The sequence below is a fragment of the Clytia hemisphaerica genome, unplaced genomic scaffold, assembly GCF_902728285.1.
Source record: "Clytia hemisphaerica strain Z4C2 unplaced genomic scaffold, Clytia hemisphaerica genome assembly, whole genome shotgun sequence".
Taxonomy (NCBI): Eukaryota; Metazoa; Cnidaria; class Hydrozoa; order Leptothecata; family Clytiidae; genus Clytia; species Clytia hemisphaerica.
In genome coordinates this window covers 748,635-769,123 of record NW_027103829.1, presented here as the reverse complement: position 1 = coordinate 769,123, position 20,489 = coordinate 748,635, and the positions used below count along the sequence as shown (strand labels likewise).

Genomic DNA, 20,489 nt, shown 5'->3' with positions numbered 1-20,489 from the left:
GAGTTACAATCATCCCTTCTGAATTCACAGTTCCCTGCATTCATTCATTCATTTATTAAAAAAATATTCACTTACAAAAGTTAGATAAAAATTTAAAAATATAAATACTAGATAATAATAAAAAGGTTATGTGCATAGATAGGCTAAAGTAAACTCAGATAAGCGTCTATCTTTCCTTGGACACAGGAACGCGGGAATAGTGCTCATAAAGATATCTTGTAAAAAAATAGAAATTGCCGTGGGAGAGTGGTTTGGAAGTAAACATATAGACATAAAGCCCATTGCAAGCTTAAGCTGCAGCGAAATACAACGACGTGGTTTACTAGTCTAACGATGCAACAATTTTCCTCACAAGTACTTTAAAAACTGTTTTCGATAAACAAGGGAAAACCATCTCCATGGTTACGAAAAGATCTCACTTTGCTCTCATGAGCCAATACACGCATCATGAATATTCTTAACTTTTTTGGGAAAATCATCCTAAAATATTCTTACAGCATTCTTAAGTTAGGATCCTAATTGACAGTTTATAATTTAAAATGATCTAAAAATGGCATTCTTAGCTTGAGTAGCAAAATTCTATTATGAAAATGATCGATCTGCATTCACTTTCTCTGATCACAAAGCTTAAATTGGTTTTTTCTTTGTTAACTGACCACGTTTGGATACCACCTATTCATCGTCCATTAAAAACACTTCCAACCTTTAATTTTACCTATGTACCGAAAATATTCGTCGAAAAAGGACTGAAAATTTTAAAATAAAACAAAGCGACAGATGATAAAAAACTGCAACTAAGATATGCAAACCTCTGGCGCACGTCATCAATTTGTCGTTTACTTCAGGGGAAGTTACAACGCTTGGGAAACAGGCCATCATCTCACCATTGGCTGGAACCCACCTGGCCTGAGGGGGGCTAAAAGGTCGAGTAGCAATTGGTACCTGATTTTTGCCTGTGGCTAGGATTGTGGTTAGGGACTAACCATGTTAGGGGTCACCTAAATTATAAGCAGCCCACCAGACCATAGGTTGGCACTTTCTCATCTTATATTTTAATCTAAGCAATGCTCAAAAACTTTGGTATCTAATATCTCGGGTAAGTTATGGCATGTCTTAAAATTCCCATAATTTTTAGATCGCATTAGCCGACAGAAAACTACCAAACAAATGACTGAACATGAAGAGTACTATGATGTAGTTTCTAACCTGATGTGTAACCTAATTGTTTTTTCGCTGATTTTCGCGAAAAACCGCAAAAACTGATTATTACGTAATAATCGATGACGTCATCAAAACTACAAATTGAATTTCTCAAAAATGGTTTATCCAATTGTCTTCAAACTTTCACCAAAGATGTCTTACTAAAGTCGATCATTTGAAAATGAGTTTATGAAAAATTTCTGTAACGCTAGCCCAGTAACATATGTTAAGGTTTCTAAAATTTGACAAGCGTAGAAAACTCGGATTAGAGAAGACTCTACACTATTTTAAATAAGATAAATCACAAATTTATTTGGATATACATATATAAGAAATCAAATATATTTTAAGATGAAAAATCTGAAAAACAGTGAGCAATGACCAATAGGAAAAGGAACAGGCAAACATGAAACTGAAACCCTGCAAAGACCAGTATGAAAAACTCAAAAAAATGTCCAACAATACGTATTGAAAAATACGTGTCTAATAAAATATAGTAATAAAAAAAAACAAAAAAACTGAAAACTTATTGAAAACTTTAATTAAATATTACAAATGAAATTTGTGACTTCTGCGTCAGCAGTGGTGTTAACGAAAGGCGAGTGTCTCCGGTGCCTCCAGGACCTCGAACCTCTCAAACACACCACAGCTGACCGAATCAGACTAAAAGAAATTTTTCTTTTTACATAAAAATATGTTTCCGAAAATGAAGATTTATTTTTCTCACATAGAAGCTCGCTTAAACGGGCGTAAAATCGCTTAGTTTCTGTGCTCATTCCACCGTTGGCAGAAAAAACGAGTGGTGTAAAAGTACCGTTTTCTTGATCGAGTATGCGATTTACATACTTTCTTTTCTTCTCTTTCTCCATTTGCTTCATTACACTAGCAAGATTTTGGTTTTGGTAACTTCTGGCTGAAGGGGAAAAAACCCTTACGTCAAGAAATGCCTTCTGTTGCCTCTGCCAAAATCCTCTTAGTGTAACACATCAGCGCGAGTTCAGTTCCAAGTCATGATCGAAACGTTTTTGAAGAATTGGTTCCTTCTCAACATCTTTGCAAACAATTGCAGATAGATTAGCCGTTATGTTAACCAATTCATTGTGCCGCATGTGAATAAAACCGCCAACCTTGCACTGTAGTGAATGATCGACGCTGAATTTGGAGCCGCAGACACAGTCGCTCGGTAGATTTTTCATCTCCCAGTTATACCGAAGGTAGATTGCATCGAAGAATTCTCTTTTTGTCAATGAGAACTCTTCTGACTTGATGGGGAGTGACGACAGCCATGCTGATGCACCGTGTGCACTGGCGATTTCGATTGCTCTCAGCTCCATTGGTGATGAATTTAATTTCAAGAGTTCTAGTTAGTTTTCTCTTGTTGAACGACAGTTTTGATTCGGTATTTGGACTACTGGTTTCGGTTGATGGAATGATGACTTCGTTCTGGTTTACGATGTTACGAACAAGATTTTGAGTGACTTTGATAGATTGTTGAAATTCCAGATCACACATCTCGGTGACATTGATTATTCCCAAGCCACCCATCTTGACAGGCAGAGAAAGAAGCTGTCTCTCATGATCATTACAGGTTCTTCCTTCACATAGAGCGGGGATAAAATGGTGTCGGATAATATTTTCTAAAGGTTGCAGCTCTTCTTTGATGTTTGGGATGGTTCGGTTGACATAGTTGAACTTATGTGCGAACCCTGCTGTAAAAGCACAGTATGCTGATTGGGGGTATGCTTTAGCGATCTCGGAAAGGACTTTCAGTTGCTTGACCCAATGTTGAACGAACTTCTTAACGTACTCTGATTTGAATGTTTCGGTCCCAACAACTGCACCAAGATGACGCTTTCCCTCTTTTGTGATTTTGATGTTGGTATCTTTAAATATGATTTTAACTAGTTCATATTTGTCCGGTTTTACGACGAGCCAGGATTTTGATCCTTTTGGGAAGTATCCGAGGTGGTATGGACCGACGTTTTGAAGCATTGTCCACCATTTCAGGAGGGATTTCAATTTACCAGCTGCTGTTAGATCGTCAGCATAAGCAACGTGGTTGATGTCACTCGAATTGATGTTTTCCAGTAAAGGGACTAAAGCTAGTGCGTAGAGGGGCATTGCTACCGGATCCCCTTGAGCGGTTCCTTCTGAAGAAATGATTTCAAACCCACCGGAGAGGAACAATCGTGAATTCGACGAGTAAGTGTTGCCGATATATGTAGAGATTTGAGGGCAGATGATCTTGATGTTGTGGATCATCACCCGGCGATTTATACGATTGAATGCGTTATCAGCGTCCACCAATAGTACCCCATCACAATTCTCTTCTTTGAAAAGGATGCCCATGGCATGAACTGCAGCCTCACATCCGGACTTCTGGCCACCACATAGCTGAAGATCACCAACACTCGCTAAAACGTTCGGTTTCAAGACTGTCACGACTCTACACTGCTATTTGTAAACGAAAAAAGTTCTGACGTCAATTTCATGAAAAAGTACTGCGACGTCACAAAGTTTCAAATAAAAAGGTGTGGCATTTTTTTTTTTTTTTTTTTTTTTTTTTTTTTTTTTAATGAATAATAACACTTTTTTAATCAAAATGATATACAACATGAGTCAAATATATTAACAAACATACTTTTGTATAAATTGTAAAAAAAGAGAACAGTGAAACACCTGAAAAGACCAAAATGATGAAAAACTGAAAAGAAACCCTCAAAAAAGTAGCCTATGTAATCGTCTAACCCACAACACTCAAACATGCAAGGACGTCAAAATTTCCGTCAGTTTGGAGTCCTTCAGTGCCGCTTGTTCTGGGGTAAACGAACGACTCGATCGTTCACCTCTCAGGCAAGCAACCACTGATCGGATCAAAACGAAGGAAATTTTGCGTCGTATGCCATTCACAACCTCACTTTTCGAGCATTTTTGTTTTGCCGAGATTTTATCAGCTAACCTGCTCATAAAAATTGAGCATTCTCGGGCTACACCACCTGTAGCACCAAATACTAATGGGGTGAAAGTCCCTTTCTCAACTTGAAGAATCCGTTCGTTATATGCTCTCTTCTTTTGCTTTTCAAGGGAAGTGAATGTAGTGCCAATAGATTTTATGCGATAGCTCGGAGCTAAAAGGTTGCAAACCTTCACGTCAAAAAATGCTCTTTGATACCGCTGCCAAAATCCATTAGCACTAACATCCGCCCTAGCTTCATTCCCAGTAAACAGATGAGCGTGGTAAATCGACCTGTTCACGAGACAAATCCATAAGCTGGGGCTCGATCGACACGTCGTGACAGACTTCATTCATCATGGTTGCCAGAGTATCGCGAACGTTGTTATGTCGATGGATAACGTAGCCGCCAAGATGGCAAGATAGCGCATGGTCGATTGTGAAGTTGGCTGAGCAGGCACATTTGATGGGCAGTCGCTTCATTTCCCAGCCATACCTCATGTGGAGTGCGTCAGCGAATTCACGTTTATTCAATACAAAATTCTCTTCTTTCAGTGGAAGAGTGGTCAGCCACGAGGAAGCACCTTGAGATGAAGCGATTTCCAAAGCTTTTTGGTTGATTGATGGGAGTTGTTGAACGATTTGATCGAGTGATCGTTTTTGTTCTCCAATTCGTTTAGCGGCTAGTGATTTCAATATCTTTTTCGATTGACTTGGATCAATTGATTCATTTGATTGTGTTATGATGCGCTCGACTAGCACTTTAGTTGCCAAACGACTTGTTTCGTTTTGAAATTTAGCCTCATCCTCGATGTTGATGATTCCAAGGCCTCCCATCTTGATCGGAAACGAGAGGATCTTCCTTTCAATATCGGAGCACTGTCTGCCATCACATATGGCTGGTATGAGGTGAAAACGGATGACATTTTCGATGGGTCGAAGCAATTCTGATATATCGTCTAGAGTTCGGATGATATAGTTGAATTTTTGCTGGTAGCCAATAACGAAGGCGACATACGCAGCTTGGGGTTGAGTTATTGCAATGTCTGACAAAGTTTTGATTTCTTTAACCCAGGTTTCGACTTTATTTGAAACGAATTCCTTCTTGTAGCTTTTTTCCCCAACAGAAGCACCGAGATGTTTATGCCCCTTTGCTGTGATCTTTATAGACGTACCTTCGAATGTGTCGAGTGCCGTTTGATACATTTCGGGTTTTACTATCAACCATGACTTAGAAGGTTCAGGGTAGTAGCCGATAGTTGGACCGAGTTGCGTTAGGTCATCCCACCACTTGCGTAGTGCAACAAGTTTACCAGCACCAGTGATGTTGTCAGCGTACGCGACTTGTTTGGTATCTGGTACGTTTCGGAGGGTGTCGGTCAAGGGAAGCAAACATAATATGCCGTAGAGAGCCATAGCGATCGGATCTCCTTGTGTTGTACCTTCAGAAGACGACAGCTCTGCTCCTCCAATCGCAAACAGACGGACGTGGTTCGAATAGCAGTTGGTAGCAAACATCGCCAAGGTTGGACAAAGGATGTTAATGTTGTGCATCATAACTTCACGATTTATGCTGTTAAATGCATTTGAAGCGTCGACCAGTAGAACACCGTCTTAAGCTGTCCGCATGTGAAGCCAACAAACGGGAAAACCTTCAGTGCTCGATCGCAAAGCGCGAGTCTCTCCTTCACAACTAAGGCTTTTTCTTTTCCTAGAAGCAACCCTCTCACCACCTCAGACACCTTTGGGCGTCTGCAACGACGGATACCCTCGATAATTTTAACAGGGTCACTATGGCATTTCATTGAACACAAACTTCCGTTATCTTAAAAAGACATATCATCGAGGCTTACAGACACAAAATTTTGATTATGTAGAAAGTTTAGAAGTATAATTTTTATTATTGTATTCGGCATTTTAAGCCAAAACGATGTCAGGCATTAACCCACATTAAAGTATTTTAAAGGATTTTGATGTGCAAGCAAAACCGTTAACCGGCGTTTGCGACGACGGGAACCGTCTAGTATCTTACTAAAGTTGATCATTTGAATGAATTTTTTTTTCGAAATTCTGATTACGTCAGCAAGAAATAAGATTTTTTGTTTTTTACCAATTCCTGCTGACGTCATCAAAATTTCGAAAAATTTTTTTTTCAAATGATCGACTTTAGTAAGATACATATTTGGTGAAAGTTTGAAGACAATTGGATAAACCATTCTTGAGAAATTCAATTTTCAGTTTTGGTGACGTCATCGATTATTACGTAATAATAAGTTTTTGCGGTTTTTCGCGAAAATCTGCGAAAAAACAATTAGGTTACACATCAGGTTAGAAACTACATCATAGTATCCTTCATGTTCAGTCATTTGTTTGGTCATTTTCTGTCGACTAATGCGATCTAAAAATTATGGTAATTTTCAGTTTTTGAGACATGCCATAACTTACCCGAGATATTATCTGTAAAAATTCTTTAATCCTGTTGCATTTAGGGTGCATTTACTTAGATAAAAAATCTGTCTGGCTAGGGATTTGCACCCTGACTTACAAAACCTTGATAATCTGGCATGAACCTTCAGTACTTAGCTTACACGTTTTTTTCTTTATAAGGAACCTTAACTTTGCTCTGAGCCTGGAGTTCCTTATTTTTACAGAGAATTTAAGCCTCAAAGTTCCTTATCGAGTTCCTTATTTACATAGCTGCTAAGTTTGGATAACCATCTCTTACTGTTCCTTAAAACTTGTTTTCTTATTTTCAGCCTGAGCAGTTCCTAAACTGTTCCTTATTTTGTGGACCATTTTCAGCCTCGAGTTCCTTATAAACGTGTTCCTTACTGTATATAAAAAAAACGTGTATCTCCTATTTCTTAGGGCATTTATTCTATTTATATAAGCTAAACTAACTGTTATATTTGTTTGATTGTTTGAAAAGGATTTTCGAAAAAATTTGACGTGTCATTTGCTTAGGGATCACCTAAAGTATTAGGGATAACCTGAATTCTTAGGGGTGCCTAAAACCTGCTGCCAAGCCATGTCACCTATCAAAAAATCAGTAGATACAAAACCCGAAAACTTCAAACCCATATCAATATTACCAACTTTCTCTAAAATACTGGAGAAAGCTGTTAGAAGACAACTTTCTGACTTCGAAATCGACTCTTCGGATACAGAAAGAAGCATTCAACGGAAATCACTAGTGCTCTATTATTTGATGACATAAATTGTGTATTGACAAAGAAGAACTTGTAGGAGCTGTGTATATCCATTTGACAAAAGCTTCGACCGTTGTTTACTTGTGTCACACAATGATCTTACTAGGTCTTTTGCTATTTTTAATCTTATTCAACGATTTCCCAGATTGTCTTGTAAAATCAAGGTACACAGACGACATCGTCATATATTGCAATAGACTACATATGCTATAGTCTAAGACAAATCACTATCTAAGAAATAAGCCCAAAGCCGAAGACAATTTGCAAACGGGTTTTTTTTTCTGTCGAAAAGAGTTTACATTACAGTCAGTAGAGTTTGCCAGTCTTCTTCGAAACTCTCCCGTCGATTTTTTTCCGCATACCGCCATAAATATCCCGCCTTTACTATCACTGTAACGGACGATAACATCATCTAGTCGTAATATTGCAACGGAAAATCGAAAACGCAAATTGAATGTGATCTAAACCATGACTTGCAGAAAATCTCAGAATACTTCGAACAACAAGCTGATTGTAATAGATGTCATGCTTTAAGCTCTTCCAAGCAAAAACAAGTGATACTTTTATGAACCTACCAGGTTATTTTTAAGGGAAAAGTCCATGCTAAGATATATTTTGAAGGCCTAAATAATGCACTAAAAGATGGTAAAAATCTGCGTTTGTTAGTATGAATATTCTTTGGTCTTTCAAATATATTAGCATTGAATTTTCCTTTAAAAATACACAACTTTTGTTCATATCATACTCAAGTTCTGATAACTTGAGAGCACATTCTTTAGGCCTGAAAAATGTATTATTATTATTAAAGCGAACTCGACATATTCTCAATTTGTTTGTTTTCATCCTGAAGTCGTCAGTTCGAACGATAAATTACAAACTTTCAAATTCTTAACACTCCTTTCACTCTAAAAATTTGTTCACAAGCTTTAAAAAAGACGCTTATCTCTTCGAAAAAAACAAAAATCAGAGAAAAAATGAAAATGACAAATTTGTTGAGTTCCCCTTTAAGGTTTAACATAGGATTCTCTTTAAAAAGTACGAAATTTTGTGTGCTCCTTAATTGGTAGTATGTTAAATTTTAGCTTTTATAAAAACTGCAACACTTTTCCTTGAAAAGTACTAGCAATAGAAGATTCTGAAAGTAAACGGTTTTTTGGTTATACTTCAATGCAATATGCTTTTCTCGGGGTATGTGTACAAGTTGATCAATTAATTTGGAATGTTGCATGAAAGAAAATAAGGTCGCTATGGTCATAGAGGTATAAAGAAACAGGAGAAGTATGCTATTGTAACCATGCTCGCCCTACGATTAAAAAAATTACGAGGTATGCATGCTCATAATCTCATATATCGTGCATTTTTAATGAGCTCTTTTGTTGATAGGTGAAATCTTATTGGCTTATTTCAGTTGTAGAAATTAGATGAGACGAGATCCATTGTTTCTGACATTGGTGTAAGAAAATATTTTGACTAAAAAAGGGCCTGTAAACTTTGCAATCCTTCGTCAAATGACAAGACTTTTGGATCAACATTTTCTTCAAGGTGAACTCTATTGCTTAATACTTTCCTCCAAAATTCTCCAGCGACTTTTTGTCTACAAATTGGGTCTGAAATTGTGTGTGCTTATAAAGAACTTTTTATTTTCTGGCTGGAGAAAATATCGTTTCAAAACAAAATTTAATGTATGACAAAATTGAACGCAAACTTACTTCGTGGAGCAGGGGGGGGGTCGGTACTAAAATTTCAGACATCATGACATTTAGTGACGTGGTGGTACTGCAAAAAAGCTCAAAAATAATTTTAGTACCATGTGTACTAAAATACCAAAAAGGTGGTCCCTTAAAGAAAAATTTGAAAAATCTTAGTATTTTGTTCTAAAATTAGCCAAAATGGAGCATTTTTTTAACAATTTTGGAAAAAATTTGATTTTTTTTTCAGTAATTTTCGAAAAAATCTTCAGAAATCTTTCAGAATTTTTCAAATTTTTTAAATATTTTTTTAAAATATTTTTATGTACAGTTTAGCACAGTTTAGTAATAAAATTATATCATTTTGCAGATTGATGCGCTAAATTCGACTAGGTTTGTAACAATGACCCCATTTTGGTAAATTTAAACTCGTAAAAGGGCAAAAAATGGGTGGTATCTATGTTAAATTAATCAAAATAATTTTAGTACATGTGTACTAAAATAACATTTTCGAAAAATAGGTGGTGGTATGCAAGAAATTCTTGAAAATCCTTTTAGTACTCATATATGTCTGACATTTTAGTACTGACCCCCCCCCTGCGTGGAGCTAAATTTTATTTTATTCTCGTATATTAGAAGGCTAGAAATCTTCGATGTTGATAGTAAGAATGTTCAGAGAAAACTTGAGTTCTACTAAAAAGTCGTATTTCATCGGGCGAGCCTAGAATTTCTTTTGATTTATTACATAAAAGAAATCAAAAGACTTTAACGACCAATTACCGACAAATTCATCTCCTGTCTTTCTTTATACCTCCATGCTATGGTAAAGTTACTTTACTAAAACAAAAATCCGAAACGGTATGAAGGCCGAAAACTTGGATCAAAGAATAGACAAATTTAAAATCAAAATTTTGGTTCGACGAAATAGTCTTTAACAATGTTATAGAATTTACATGATATTATAGTGCTCACCGGGAGCTATCAAAAATAATAATCTACAAAACATAATATCAAAAAAATAAATCAAATAGCTATTAATTATACTTTCTATGTCTATCAAACCATATTCCTATCTACTATGAATTATTTTCAAAATAATTTGCTTTTATGATCTCTAACAGTGATTCCTTTCCTAAAATAGATTTTATCGGAGTGTAAAAATCTTTTTAAATTAATGCTCAATTCATTTCCAACCCTACCTGACCATTATATCTAAATATTTACATTACTAGTTACGATTCAAAACAAATCTATTCTTAAATAAACTAAAAATTTTTCAATACAGTTGTTTCGTTTTTCAAAATGTTTTTATTTAAATGATAGAAATTTCTTTCTGTGTGTTTGTATGTCCGTTCGTTAATTTGGTTCGCATTGGTGGCGATGATTTTTCGTTCAGTTCTCCTTTCTTGTCTGAAGAAATAAGAGCTTGTGGCTTCATCTCATTGTAAACTGATTGCATGTCCATAAGCTTGTGTTCCAAAGTCATATGGTTTTGTGGAGGTAAGGCTAGGCAAGCTCTTAGAATGTTTTCAATAGCAGACCGTTGCTTGAAGAGAGCGTTAACGACTGGTGTGCCTTTTGGGACAAGTGGAGCTTTCAACAGGTAAGAAAGTAGCGATAAAACTGAATTGAAGGTTTGATATTCACCTGTACCTACTCGCATTTTGATTCGTTGACATAATTCGGTTAAGAGGACGAGATCAAGAATGATGGGTGTCGCGAGAAGCGAGTCTTCACAGGTGTTATGAAGGACGATGGTGTTCGTACCATGCATCATGATTTCGGACGTGTATTCGTCTAGCGCTCGTTTACTGTCGGCGACGGTCGGTACGTACTTGATGACGACGACATGATCCGGCTTTTCACCTTCTTTGTACAAGATACGATTGGATTCAACCATGTCATCAACGACATTGCTCTTGGAGATCTCTTTGGAACGGAATTGTTTTGGTGCTGAGAGATTTTTTCCATCGTTGTTTCCAAGGTGGTTGTAACTGGCAATCGAGACTGGTTTGATGCCTGCACCAACCAAAAAGTCTACCAGTACTGATTTGATTTTCGTTTGACCAGATTTGAAGTCGTCACCACCGAGGAAAACATTACGTTCTTCAGCCAGTTGAATAACACCAGGAACAAAGGTGTTCTGTGGAGATCCATTGATGTACGCGCAACCTTCCAGAATACTTGCCAAGGCGTAGATTGATGAAGCTGAGATTTCAATTTCATCACGTTTGATGGCATCCAAGATGTTTTCTGCAGTGTCATGAACACCAGGGATGACGTCACAGAATCGTTCAGTGTTTGCTGTCCATAACACGATCACCTTATCCAGTTTGTTCTTCTCCTTGAAGTCACGGATATCCTTGCGGATGGTGGTCATTTGTTGTTCGGCCGATCCAAGCACGACATTGTCCGCGCGGTCCGATTGGTTTGCTGCGATGAAGTCTGGACGATAGACGGCAGGTCTTGGTTTCATGTCGTTCATGTATGGAGCAAGTTTTCGTTGGAGGTCGAAATCAAAGACTTCAGCCCGTTGCATGGCATCAGTTATTGAGAGAGAGGAGATGTCCCATCCATCGATAATGAGGTCATCTGGTTGTAACATTGGTAAGACGTCTCTCATAGCAACGAATTCTTCTCCTTGCTCACTGAAGCCAAGACTGACTGTAGATGATTGCAATAAGGATCCAAACCAGTTCGGTTGCTTTTCACCAGATTTGGTGTTCCATGAGATGTTGTGTTTGTTGGCAAGGTAAGCTCCAGTGAAAGTGGTACCATTGTTGCCACCCCATCCCACAAGCATGACTCCAACCTTAGGGACATGTCGTTGGACTTTGAATTTAACTTCAACATCGACAGGTGTGACGGTGATCCTTTGAGGTGTTGGACGTTCGACTTTGGTCGTTTGGTAAATGTATTTGGATTGGATCTCGTCAGAGGTGTATTCCACGTTGCAACTGTTTCACTTCAATCATGATGATTCTGTAGAGAAAAAAAGAAAAACTAGGTTAGGTATTGAAAATATAAAAAACTTCGTAAGTAAGAATCACAAAAAGTCCTTAGAAAATTTAAGACTATTCCAAAGAGTTTATACAAAAACTTATCGAGGTGAAATACTCAAAGCTATGCAGATATTTTTAAAACATGTACACACCTTCAAAGATGTTCTAGATAAGTCAAGTCTACCTTTCCTCTTTTCTCTTTCAACTTTTAAACCAAGTGAATTTTTTATGTGAGATTTTATCAGAAATTTTCTACCTTTTATAGTTTTCGAAACTAAAGCTATTGTGCAAGAGAGCTCAAATGAAACCCTGTTATTTCAGGTTGTACAGATCTTTCAACAGGACTTTCAATTCACATAGAAGGGTTGCCTCGCAATTTCCCAACATGACAGTGTAATACAATATAAAAGCATGAAATTATAAAAGTCGAAAAAAGAATTTCCTCAGAATTTTGACCTTTTAATGGGCTCTTTGACCTTTTAAGGATAAAGTTTGAATTTTCAAAGTAAACAAATGTATGAAATTAGATATGATAAATTTAGCCTAGGAGGTGTGCTGTAGGTAACTTGTACAATATCCCAATTTTTATCAGAAAGGATTTTTACAACAGTGAGGCAGATTAGAAGTGCATTTCAGTTGTGAGAAAAATGATCTACTCTGTGTAACCAAAATTGAGAATTGAAATCAAAGTGTTGCAAATAATAGATGGTAGTTGGAGCAGGTTGGAGAGTGAGCAATATTTTTGGCATTCTTGCATTTTGATGTTATTTTTAGGAGATTTGCTTTGATATCTCGTAGAATTACTATGATTTTATGACAAATTCTAGAATTTGAATCTTCTTAAGCATTACATTCATCTTCTTTTATACCAAGAACTGATTATTTTTCATTTCATTTCATTTTAAGATTTTTAGAATTTTATTTTATACACCCAGGACAGACTGTAGAATATTAAAAATCAGAGTTATCAAAGTTATTTTACTTTCTTTTCTTAAGTAATATAAGAGAAAAGATAAGAAAGGAGAAAGAATTTTGCCTGCGAACGCTCAAAATACCAGTGAAGTCCCCTGATGAATATGAGGAAGAAATTGGAGGACAAAAAATAAATATTTTTTAGTTTTTTTCTTGGATTGTTTTTTCAATTTTTTTTTCAACTAGATTCTCACAACAAATGAAAGATACACTCAAAAAAACTCCACAACCCCCAACTGAGAAAATTTCCACCCCCACTTGTATAGGGTTACCCCCACCTGAAATTTTTCGTCAACTCAACCCCCACCCGATTTAAAAAATTTGAAAATTGTCAACCTCTCCCCAGAATCCTGGAAGGGGGGGGGGGGGTGCCCACTGGAAATCACCCTTTTAAGTATTTTACACATTTTTTTATAAGAACAAACTATATAAGAACATAAGGCTTCAATGGCCGAAATGTTATGGAAAAGTTAAGAACATTTTAAGGTTTTACCGACTCTAATACAGCCGGTATCTTAGAAAAATGGGCAAAAATGCTCAAAAAATGGTAAAAATCTGAAAATTTCAAACATTGTGGATGTTCTAATAAAAAAAACAACGTCAGAACGTGTAGTACCCCATAGTACCGTAAGTTGGTCTAATATCGACATCCCTCGTCTAATTCCGACACCCTTCTTTAGAGACAGGAATAATATGAAAGCTTGAATCACTGATTGGAAAAGGATTATTACTATGTGACCACAAGCAAAGAAAAACAGTTTCAATCTTTCTATCAGCTAATAAAAAGGGTGTCGGAATTAGAGGAGGGGTGTCGACATAGACCTTTTTTCAAAGAGGACGTCCTGTTGAATAATTATTTAGTCCAGCCATAAAAACAATGATAGAGCCATGCATAGTTACTGTATCATGCATATTGTAATAATTATGCATGGTTTTATCATTGTTTTTCTGCTGGACTACATAATTATTCAACAGGGTGGCCTCTTTGAAAAAAGGTCTATTAGACCAAGTTACGGTACTAAAATGATTTTAATGTTCTTTGAATATACCACCCACGTCACTAAACATCATGATGTACTAGATCTTAGTACTGACCCCTCTGGTCAACGTTGCTATACTTTTTCCAAAAGCTATAATGTAATACGAGTATACCCTTTTGTAAGTTATAAACTTAGTGATGTTGAAAGATCAAAAGTGGTAAAGTGTTATATTCAGATATTGTGGTGTAAAGGTAAGTAAAGGGCAGGGTGTTTTACCAGAACAGTGTCTAACTAGGCTAAAACTGTAAAAGTTAAAAAATGAAAAAAGTATAACTTACTCTGAGATTTGACTGTGAAAATTTCTTGGATAAAGTTGAGTTTACTAACAAGAGTGAGTTGTCCAAGGTAATCAAGATATTTAGATGACTGATTGTCTTCTTGTTCTTCAAGTTTCTGATGATTGCATGATGGGTGAGTGATTGAATTTATACTGTATGCTGCAGGTGTTTTCATCCGGGGGCAAAGCTTTTGTTTCAACAATAACAATAGTCCACAAAAGAGGACAAGATATAATTGAACATCGTCGCATAACATTGTGTTCTAATACACCGTGTGTTGTGAATTTGAATAACAGCTTGTTTTATACTCCCAAATGAGTTTTCGTTTTTATATATTTTTCCTGAAAAATAACATAAATTCTGACTTGAAACACCTGGTTTTAATTGACAACCAAACACCCTGATTCTAAAATATTGTATTGGAATCTCATTTAGGATTAGGATAACAATCATATAATTACAAAATCAGCGATCTTTCCATGGTTTGAGAGAACGAAAGTCCATCGTAACATCTCAACATTTTCCCCTTACAAGTCTCTCTTTTTGTTATGATCCATTTAATCGACTGATTTCTCAATGAAATGTACATGTGGAAATTCCCGTCTATTAAAGACTGGTTTCTATATAATCCCTTTCAAAACAATAAAATAAAAGGATAATTAACAGCTCCACTGATTAAAAAATTTCAACTTTTTATGATATTTATTAAAAATCTAAAGCCAAGAAGATAAATCAACTTTGTATTAAAAAATCTATCCATGTAACAAAACAAAAAGCTTTATTTACAATCAAAACATATAGGGTTTCATAGAAACCATGTCCCTTTATAATAACTCATAAAATATTCACGACCGACCTTTGTTCCACCAGACGTATCATACCACTTTGAATGGAATGTTTTTCTCTTTCGCGCGCGTCGAACCATCAATCAAAAATTCGAAAACATTACGTCATAATGTTGAATCAGGCGCGAGAGAGAAAACGAAAGTGGTGTGATATGGTCTGATTTTTTTTCAGCGATTCATCAAACAAGAAAAGTTGAACGATATTTTTTTGAGCAATTTCTTGTGATGTTTTGAAACGTACGATAGCAGTTTTTCTCAATCCAATTAATTTTTGAACCTTGTACAAATTTTTACTGCAACTCGCATCAATTTCTGAAGCGAGAAAATATGGAAAATTTCTCGATTTTAACTCCCGATTTTGTTCACTTTTAAAGCGCACAATAACTACACATCTCCGCTGACGTTCAGACTTAAAATTAAAAAAAAAAATGCCTACAAATCGATTAAAAAACATATTTTAAAAATAACACAACTCTAAGATAAATTACTCTAATCTTCTTGCCTGCCAATCAAATGCTAGTCTTCGTATCAAATGTCTAAATATTCCCCAAATATTCCGAAAAATAGCCGATAAAAAACAACTAATTAACCAAAAATCTCTTTTTAAAAATCCATATCAAATTGATAAAGCACAGATAAATATTTTCCAATACAAAAGAAAGCTCTTTACTATTCCAAAATATTAAACCTTTAAATCAGAACTATACTGCCTGGACCAGTAAAACGCCATCTCTTTAAGCAAGTCGTGAATAGAACTAACTTCGACTCAGTCCACCACGAGATTATTTCTTTGTTTGCTAGCTACGCCATTCTTATTTGATGAACAATTCAGAAAACCGCCCGCGCGCCCTTGTGCGGAAAGTGGCGTACACGCGGGAAATAATGGCATTCCCGCATTACAAAAGAAATCAACGAAAATGAAAGAAAATCAGGGTTTGAGAAAATTATAACGTAAAAGATATGTTCAAAAAATTTTTTGTTGTTTTTTATGCGCACGCTTGATTTCTAAAAGTTGCTGCTCGGGAATGTGGTGAAAAATTAAAATTTACAAAATAGTTGCCCTTCACAACTACCCTGGGTACCAGAGGCCAAGTTTTCATAAGAGAAAATATTGGTATTTCATTGGAGCTTTAATACTCTAATACTCACGGTACTTCCCAACGGCACCCTTCAACACGCACCCCTAAATTCTTTGCACTTATCACGATATCAGGATTACGAAAATCGCAGATATCTACAAAACCGTAGGTAGTATGGGAGCACAAAACCATTAGAGGATGCCAGAAGCTTAGAAAATTGACAAAATTAATTAATTATTCACGCAAAAATAGCGGTCATTATCAAGCATCGCCGGCATCGCATCTAGAATAATTGCCCTATCAGGCAAGAAAAAACACCCTAATCACGCCATCATACAAACCGCTTTGGTCCCCTTTAAATGCTACGTAAATCTATTTCCACAGTGAAATAATTCATTAAATTATTGGTAAATACTAGAAAATCCTCTAAGGTTTAAAAGGATAAAGGTTAAAATGCACGTTCTGAACTACGAATACTTAGTTCAAATATACCAGGTTATCACCCAGCTGGCACCACAACGTTTTTTCGACGTTTATCTAACGTCCACAACGTCCATATAACGTTAGATGAACGTTGAAACAACGTTGTGTACTAGCTGGGCAGTAAATTGATGTCAATAAAAATATGTGAAAGCAAACCCTGGTGAAAGGTTAAATTTTCAAAAGCTCCATCATATTACATTCAAATAAAATTTGATAGACTGTGTATTTCTTTATATATGAGTAATTGGTAAACCGATATCTTCAAAACCAACCCTCGAACAAGTTGGCGTCAAAACATATTGAGTGGTGTGATAGGGAAAGTTCGAACAACAAAAGTGGAGAGACATCTCCTGCATCTAAGAACTGGGTCCTTCCAATACCTCACCAAAAACATATTAATGTAAACAAATAATGAAAGGGTACTTTGAAGATAAAAAGAGCAAGAGCACTGAAGTAAAGCCCCATTACTGTAATAAAGTCAAATTTCCGTGATCTTGAACACCAAGGGGGGGCAGCATTGTAAGTTAAGGGGAGTTTCGAGTTATAGAAATGAAAAATAGCCATTTCGTTAAGATGTCAGACAGAAAAAAAACATTGAATTTATGGTGAAAGAGACTACTTGACGACATTGGAGACCAGCTCGACAGAAATTCTTGTTTATCGGGTGATGAGCAAACGTAAAAGTGAGATGGGCAGGTAGTAAACGAATAAAGTTTGGCCAGGAAAGACAATTTTTTTAACCGGTGCTTAAAAAGATGTTGGCTTTGGTATCTACAGAAGGGCCAACTAGAGCCTAACCTGGGTTTTCGTGTTGACGTAAGATTATAGAAAAAGACATTTGGAATTCCAACACACCCCCGTCAGAGGCAAGGTTAATGATATAGGTTAACTTCTAACCGAATTCCAATCAGGGGGTCTGAAGACTGATACTGCTAGTGATGCCAGGAAAAGAATCGTTAATGGAAAGGAATGGAGACAGAATAACATGTAGTCTGATTCGCAGACCTATACTTCCTTAGGCTGCTGGCATCCACTAACGGAAACTTTTTCGCTAGATGATGAGCAGAAGCCTAAATAACATGCTGCCCCAAGCGGTTTGCGTGAATGCGTGAATTGGAAATCTTTGCGTGAACAGAAACTGAGTGAATTGCAAATAAAAATTGTGTGAATTCAAGGTCCGCTGGGGGCCTCTAATATGAATGAAATTGAGCAATTGAACAAAAAGTCGTCAGCTATCAAAACCACTCGGACATTACCAGAGTTTTATCAAAGTAAAAATTGTAAACTCTAGCTTCAATATGCTCCTACTTGAACCAAGCTGATGTATGAAAGGATGAAGGCCCACTGGAAAAGAGAGACACCAAGGAATCACAATTGCTTCATATGAATTATTTGGTTGGGTCAGGTAAGAGGAGACGATTAAAAAAACGATGATTTTCTTTGACTAACAGCGATTAAAGAGTCATGCTTTCACTTGATAGCGTGATACCGGGCTGCGGTAATCCAATAAGGCTCATTACAAAATGTGTATGCATGGTCTGATGCGAAAGGGTTATGTGTTGATCGGGTGGTACGAGAAAAAAACATCAACATGATCAAAGTGTTTGAGATAATTGGATGGAATGATGAGATCATGTTTCGCAATTAACTACGTTCGTTTCATCATCATGAAATATCAGATGATTATAATAGCATGGATGACAATGTTTGTCAATCATAATAAAGGAATCACGTCACTTTTAAACGGATAACTTATTAAATCGAAATGTAAAAAAAAACACGAATAATCTACTGCTATATATAGAACCTAGACTTTACTACATAACTCATAACTCACAAACCCCTACACTCGAATATCTCCATCAAACACACTTTTTACCCCTTCAGTCCACAACCAAACAAATTCTCTCGATCATTCTAAGTGCGCTCCCAATAAGCAAGGGTAGGAGCTGTATTTTTACGATTTGGGGGTTGACAGGGTTTACATGAAAAGTGATTTTCCCTATTGAATTCCTTGGATTTCCCTAAGTGCCTTTTTAGAGGTACTTACTCCTGCCTATTAGTTGGCCTTTGACTTCAAGTGAGCTACAGAGCTAGTTGAAGATGTTGCAAAAAATTCCGCAACACCGTATAGTCCAGGTTGGGGGTAGCCAAAAACCTGTTTGATCCTTTTAATGATTTTTTTTCCCAGAAAATTAGGTGGAGTCCAGTCTCTCTGTATTTTGTCAAATTTTCCGGAAATCGTGACTACGTAAGGCGTTGTCTACGGATATTTCAAAATTCATTGCCGTATAGAGAAGATACCTCTTACAGTATACGTGAAATACACTCAAGGTTGGGAAGTACAGAAACTGTCAAACTATCAGATAAACAGACAAATGAATGGAAAATACACTTGTAACGAATCACGCAAACAACAACAAAATTTTATCACGATCTTTACTTTTCGTCTTCTTTTTCCGTCAGTTCAGGCAAGAAGAAAATAAACCCGTGTCATGCGCGAAAAAGCTTTTCAGTACAATGTAGAATATCCCCAGAATATCCTGATGTGTGATGTGGTTAAGATATGAAGTGGTTCAAAGACTTCGAAAGCCTTCATTTGGGTAGTCTGCCTTTTAGTTATGGATGATATGTCTATGTCTTTGCAACTTCTTGGGCGATCGATCAGTGGGCGGCAATGACGCGATTAAAAGATGCTGCTTTTAAAAAAACCAGCAAAAACACCTTGTATATCCTGGATTCACCCTCAGATAATTCCGTTTGCAACCATTCAACAGAAAGTGTTTCCTATTATGATAGAGGAGTCATTTTTCATCTATACTTCTTCAAAATTGACGAGTCGTAGTTCAAAGTCAGTACCCTCTCTCCAAGCAAGTGTTATTGGGGGGGGGGGGGGGGGGGGGGTTTGTAGCGGTTCGAAATACCGTTTTCCCGTCAAAATTTTTGCGGAATCCCGGAATCCCGAAAATTGCAAAAAATAATAACACCGTCACACCGGTTTGTACAGGTTCAAATACCGGCATAATGACAAAAAATAAGGCCGTAATTTACCGTACTAAAAAGGGCCAATCCCGTCACACCGTAAAAGTACAAACCCCCCTTTATTGGTAAGATTAACGTGAACAGATGGGCTGTTTTAAGCATCAACAGCAACAAAACCAAAAACCGTACTAGAAAATTAAGTATTGTATTTCGTCGCTACTTGAACTAACCGTGGCGTTGTGGCTTAGCGGTTAAAGCGCCTGTCTAGTAAACAGGAGATCCCCGGTTCAAATCCGGGCAATGCCTCTCAATTTTCTCGAGGTAGTTGCACTGAAAAAGCATAATATACTGAAGGATATGTTTTTCAGTCTTGCAACATTTGAAAAAATTTAAACTGAAGTAAACACCTTCTTGAACATTGGAAAGAGTGGTTTTATTTTATAAATTTTTGTAAACAGCACTTTCTAATATGTCCCGTGTGGTCTAGTGGTTAGGATTTCTGGTTTTCACCCAGGCGGCCGGGGTTCGATTCCCCGCACGGGAGGACATCATTTTCAACCAAATGATGGTAACATTATCAATCTGAAGATGATTCAAACTTCACGCTCTTAAAAGATGGGAATGTCTGCTGCTCTGAAAGTTTGTGTCGACTAGTATAGTTTAAAAGCTGGGTAAACAGCTTAAACGAAAATGATTTTCAATGCCTTCAAACCACAGACAAACAGAACATTTCTTCTCATTGAAATAAGCTGTAACCA

The 20,489-nt window shown here is 36.7% G+C and overlaps 1 protein-coding gene and 2 non-coding genes across 3 annotated transcripts; 2 read left to right on the top strand and 1 right to left on the bottom strand.

Annotated features, from left to right (window-relative positions):
• Positions 1-9,959: 9,959 nt before the first annotated feature.
• On the bottom strand, positions 9,960-14,699 carry LOC136806803 (inositol-3-phosphate synthase 1-A-like). Its single transcript, XM_067063382.1, has 2 exons — positions 14,343-14,699; positions 9,960-12,032 (listed from the first exon to the last, which is right to left on the bottom strand). The coding sequence occupies exon 2, from the start codon at positions 11,851-11,853 to the stop codon at positions 10,363-10,365; it is 1,491 nt and encodes a 496-aa protein (XP_066919483.1). The 5' UTR covers positions 11,854-12,032; positions 14,343-14,699; the 3' UTR covers positions 9,960-10,362.
• A 5,265-nt stretch (positions 14,700-19,964) lies between these two features.
• Positions 19,965-20,037, top strand: Trnat-agu (transfer RNA threonine (anticodon AGU)). Its single transcript has one exon. It is a non-coding gene; the product is annotated as a tRNA-Thr (tRNA).
• Positions 20,038-20,203: 166 nt separating this feature from the next.
• Positions 20,204-20,275, top strand: Trnae-uuc (transfer RNA glutamic acid (anticodon UUC)). Its single transcript has one exon. It is a non-coding gene; the product is annotated as a tRNA-Glu (tRNA).
• The last annotated feature ends 214 nt before the right edge of the window (positions 20,276-20,489 follow it).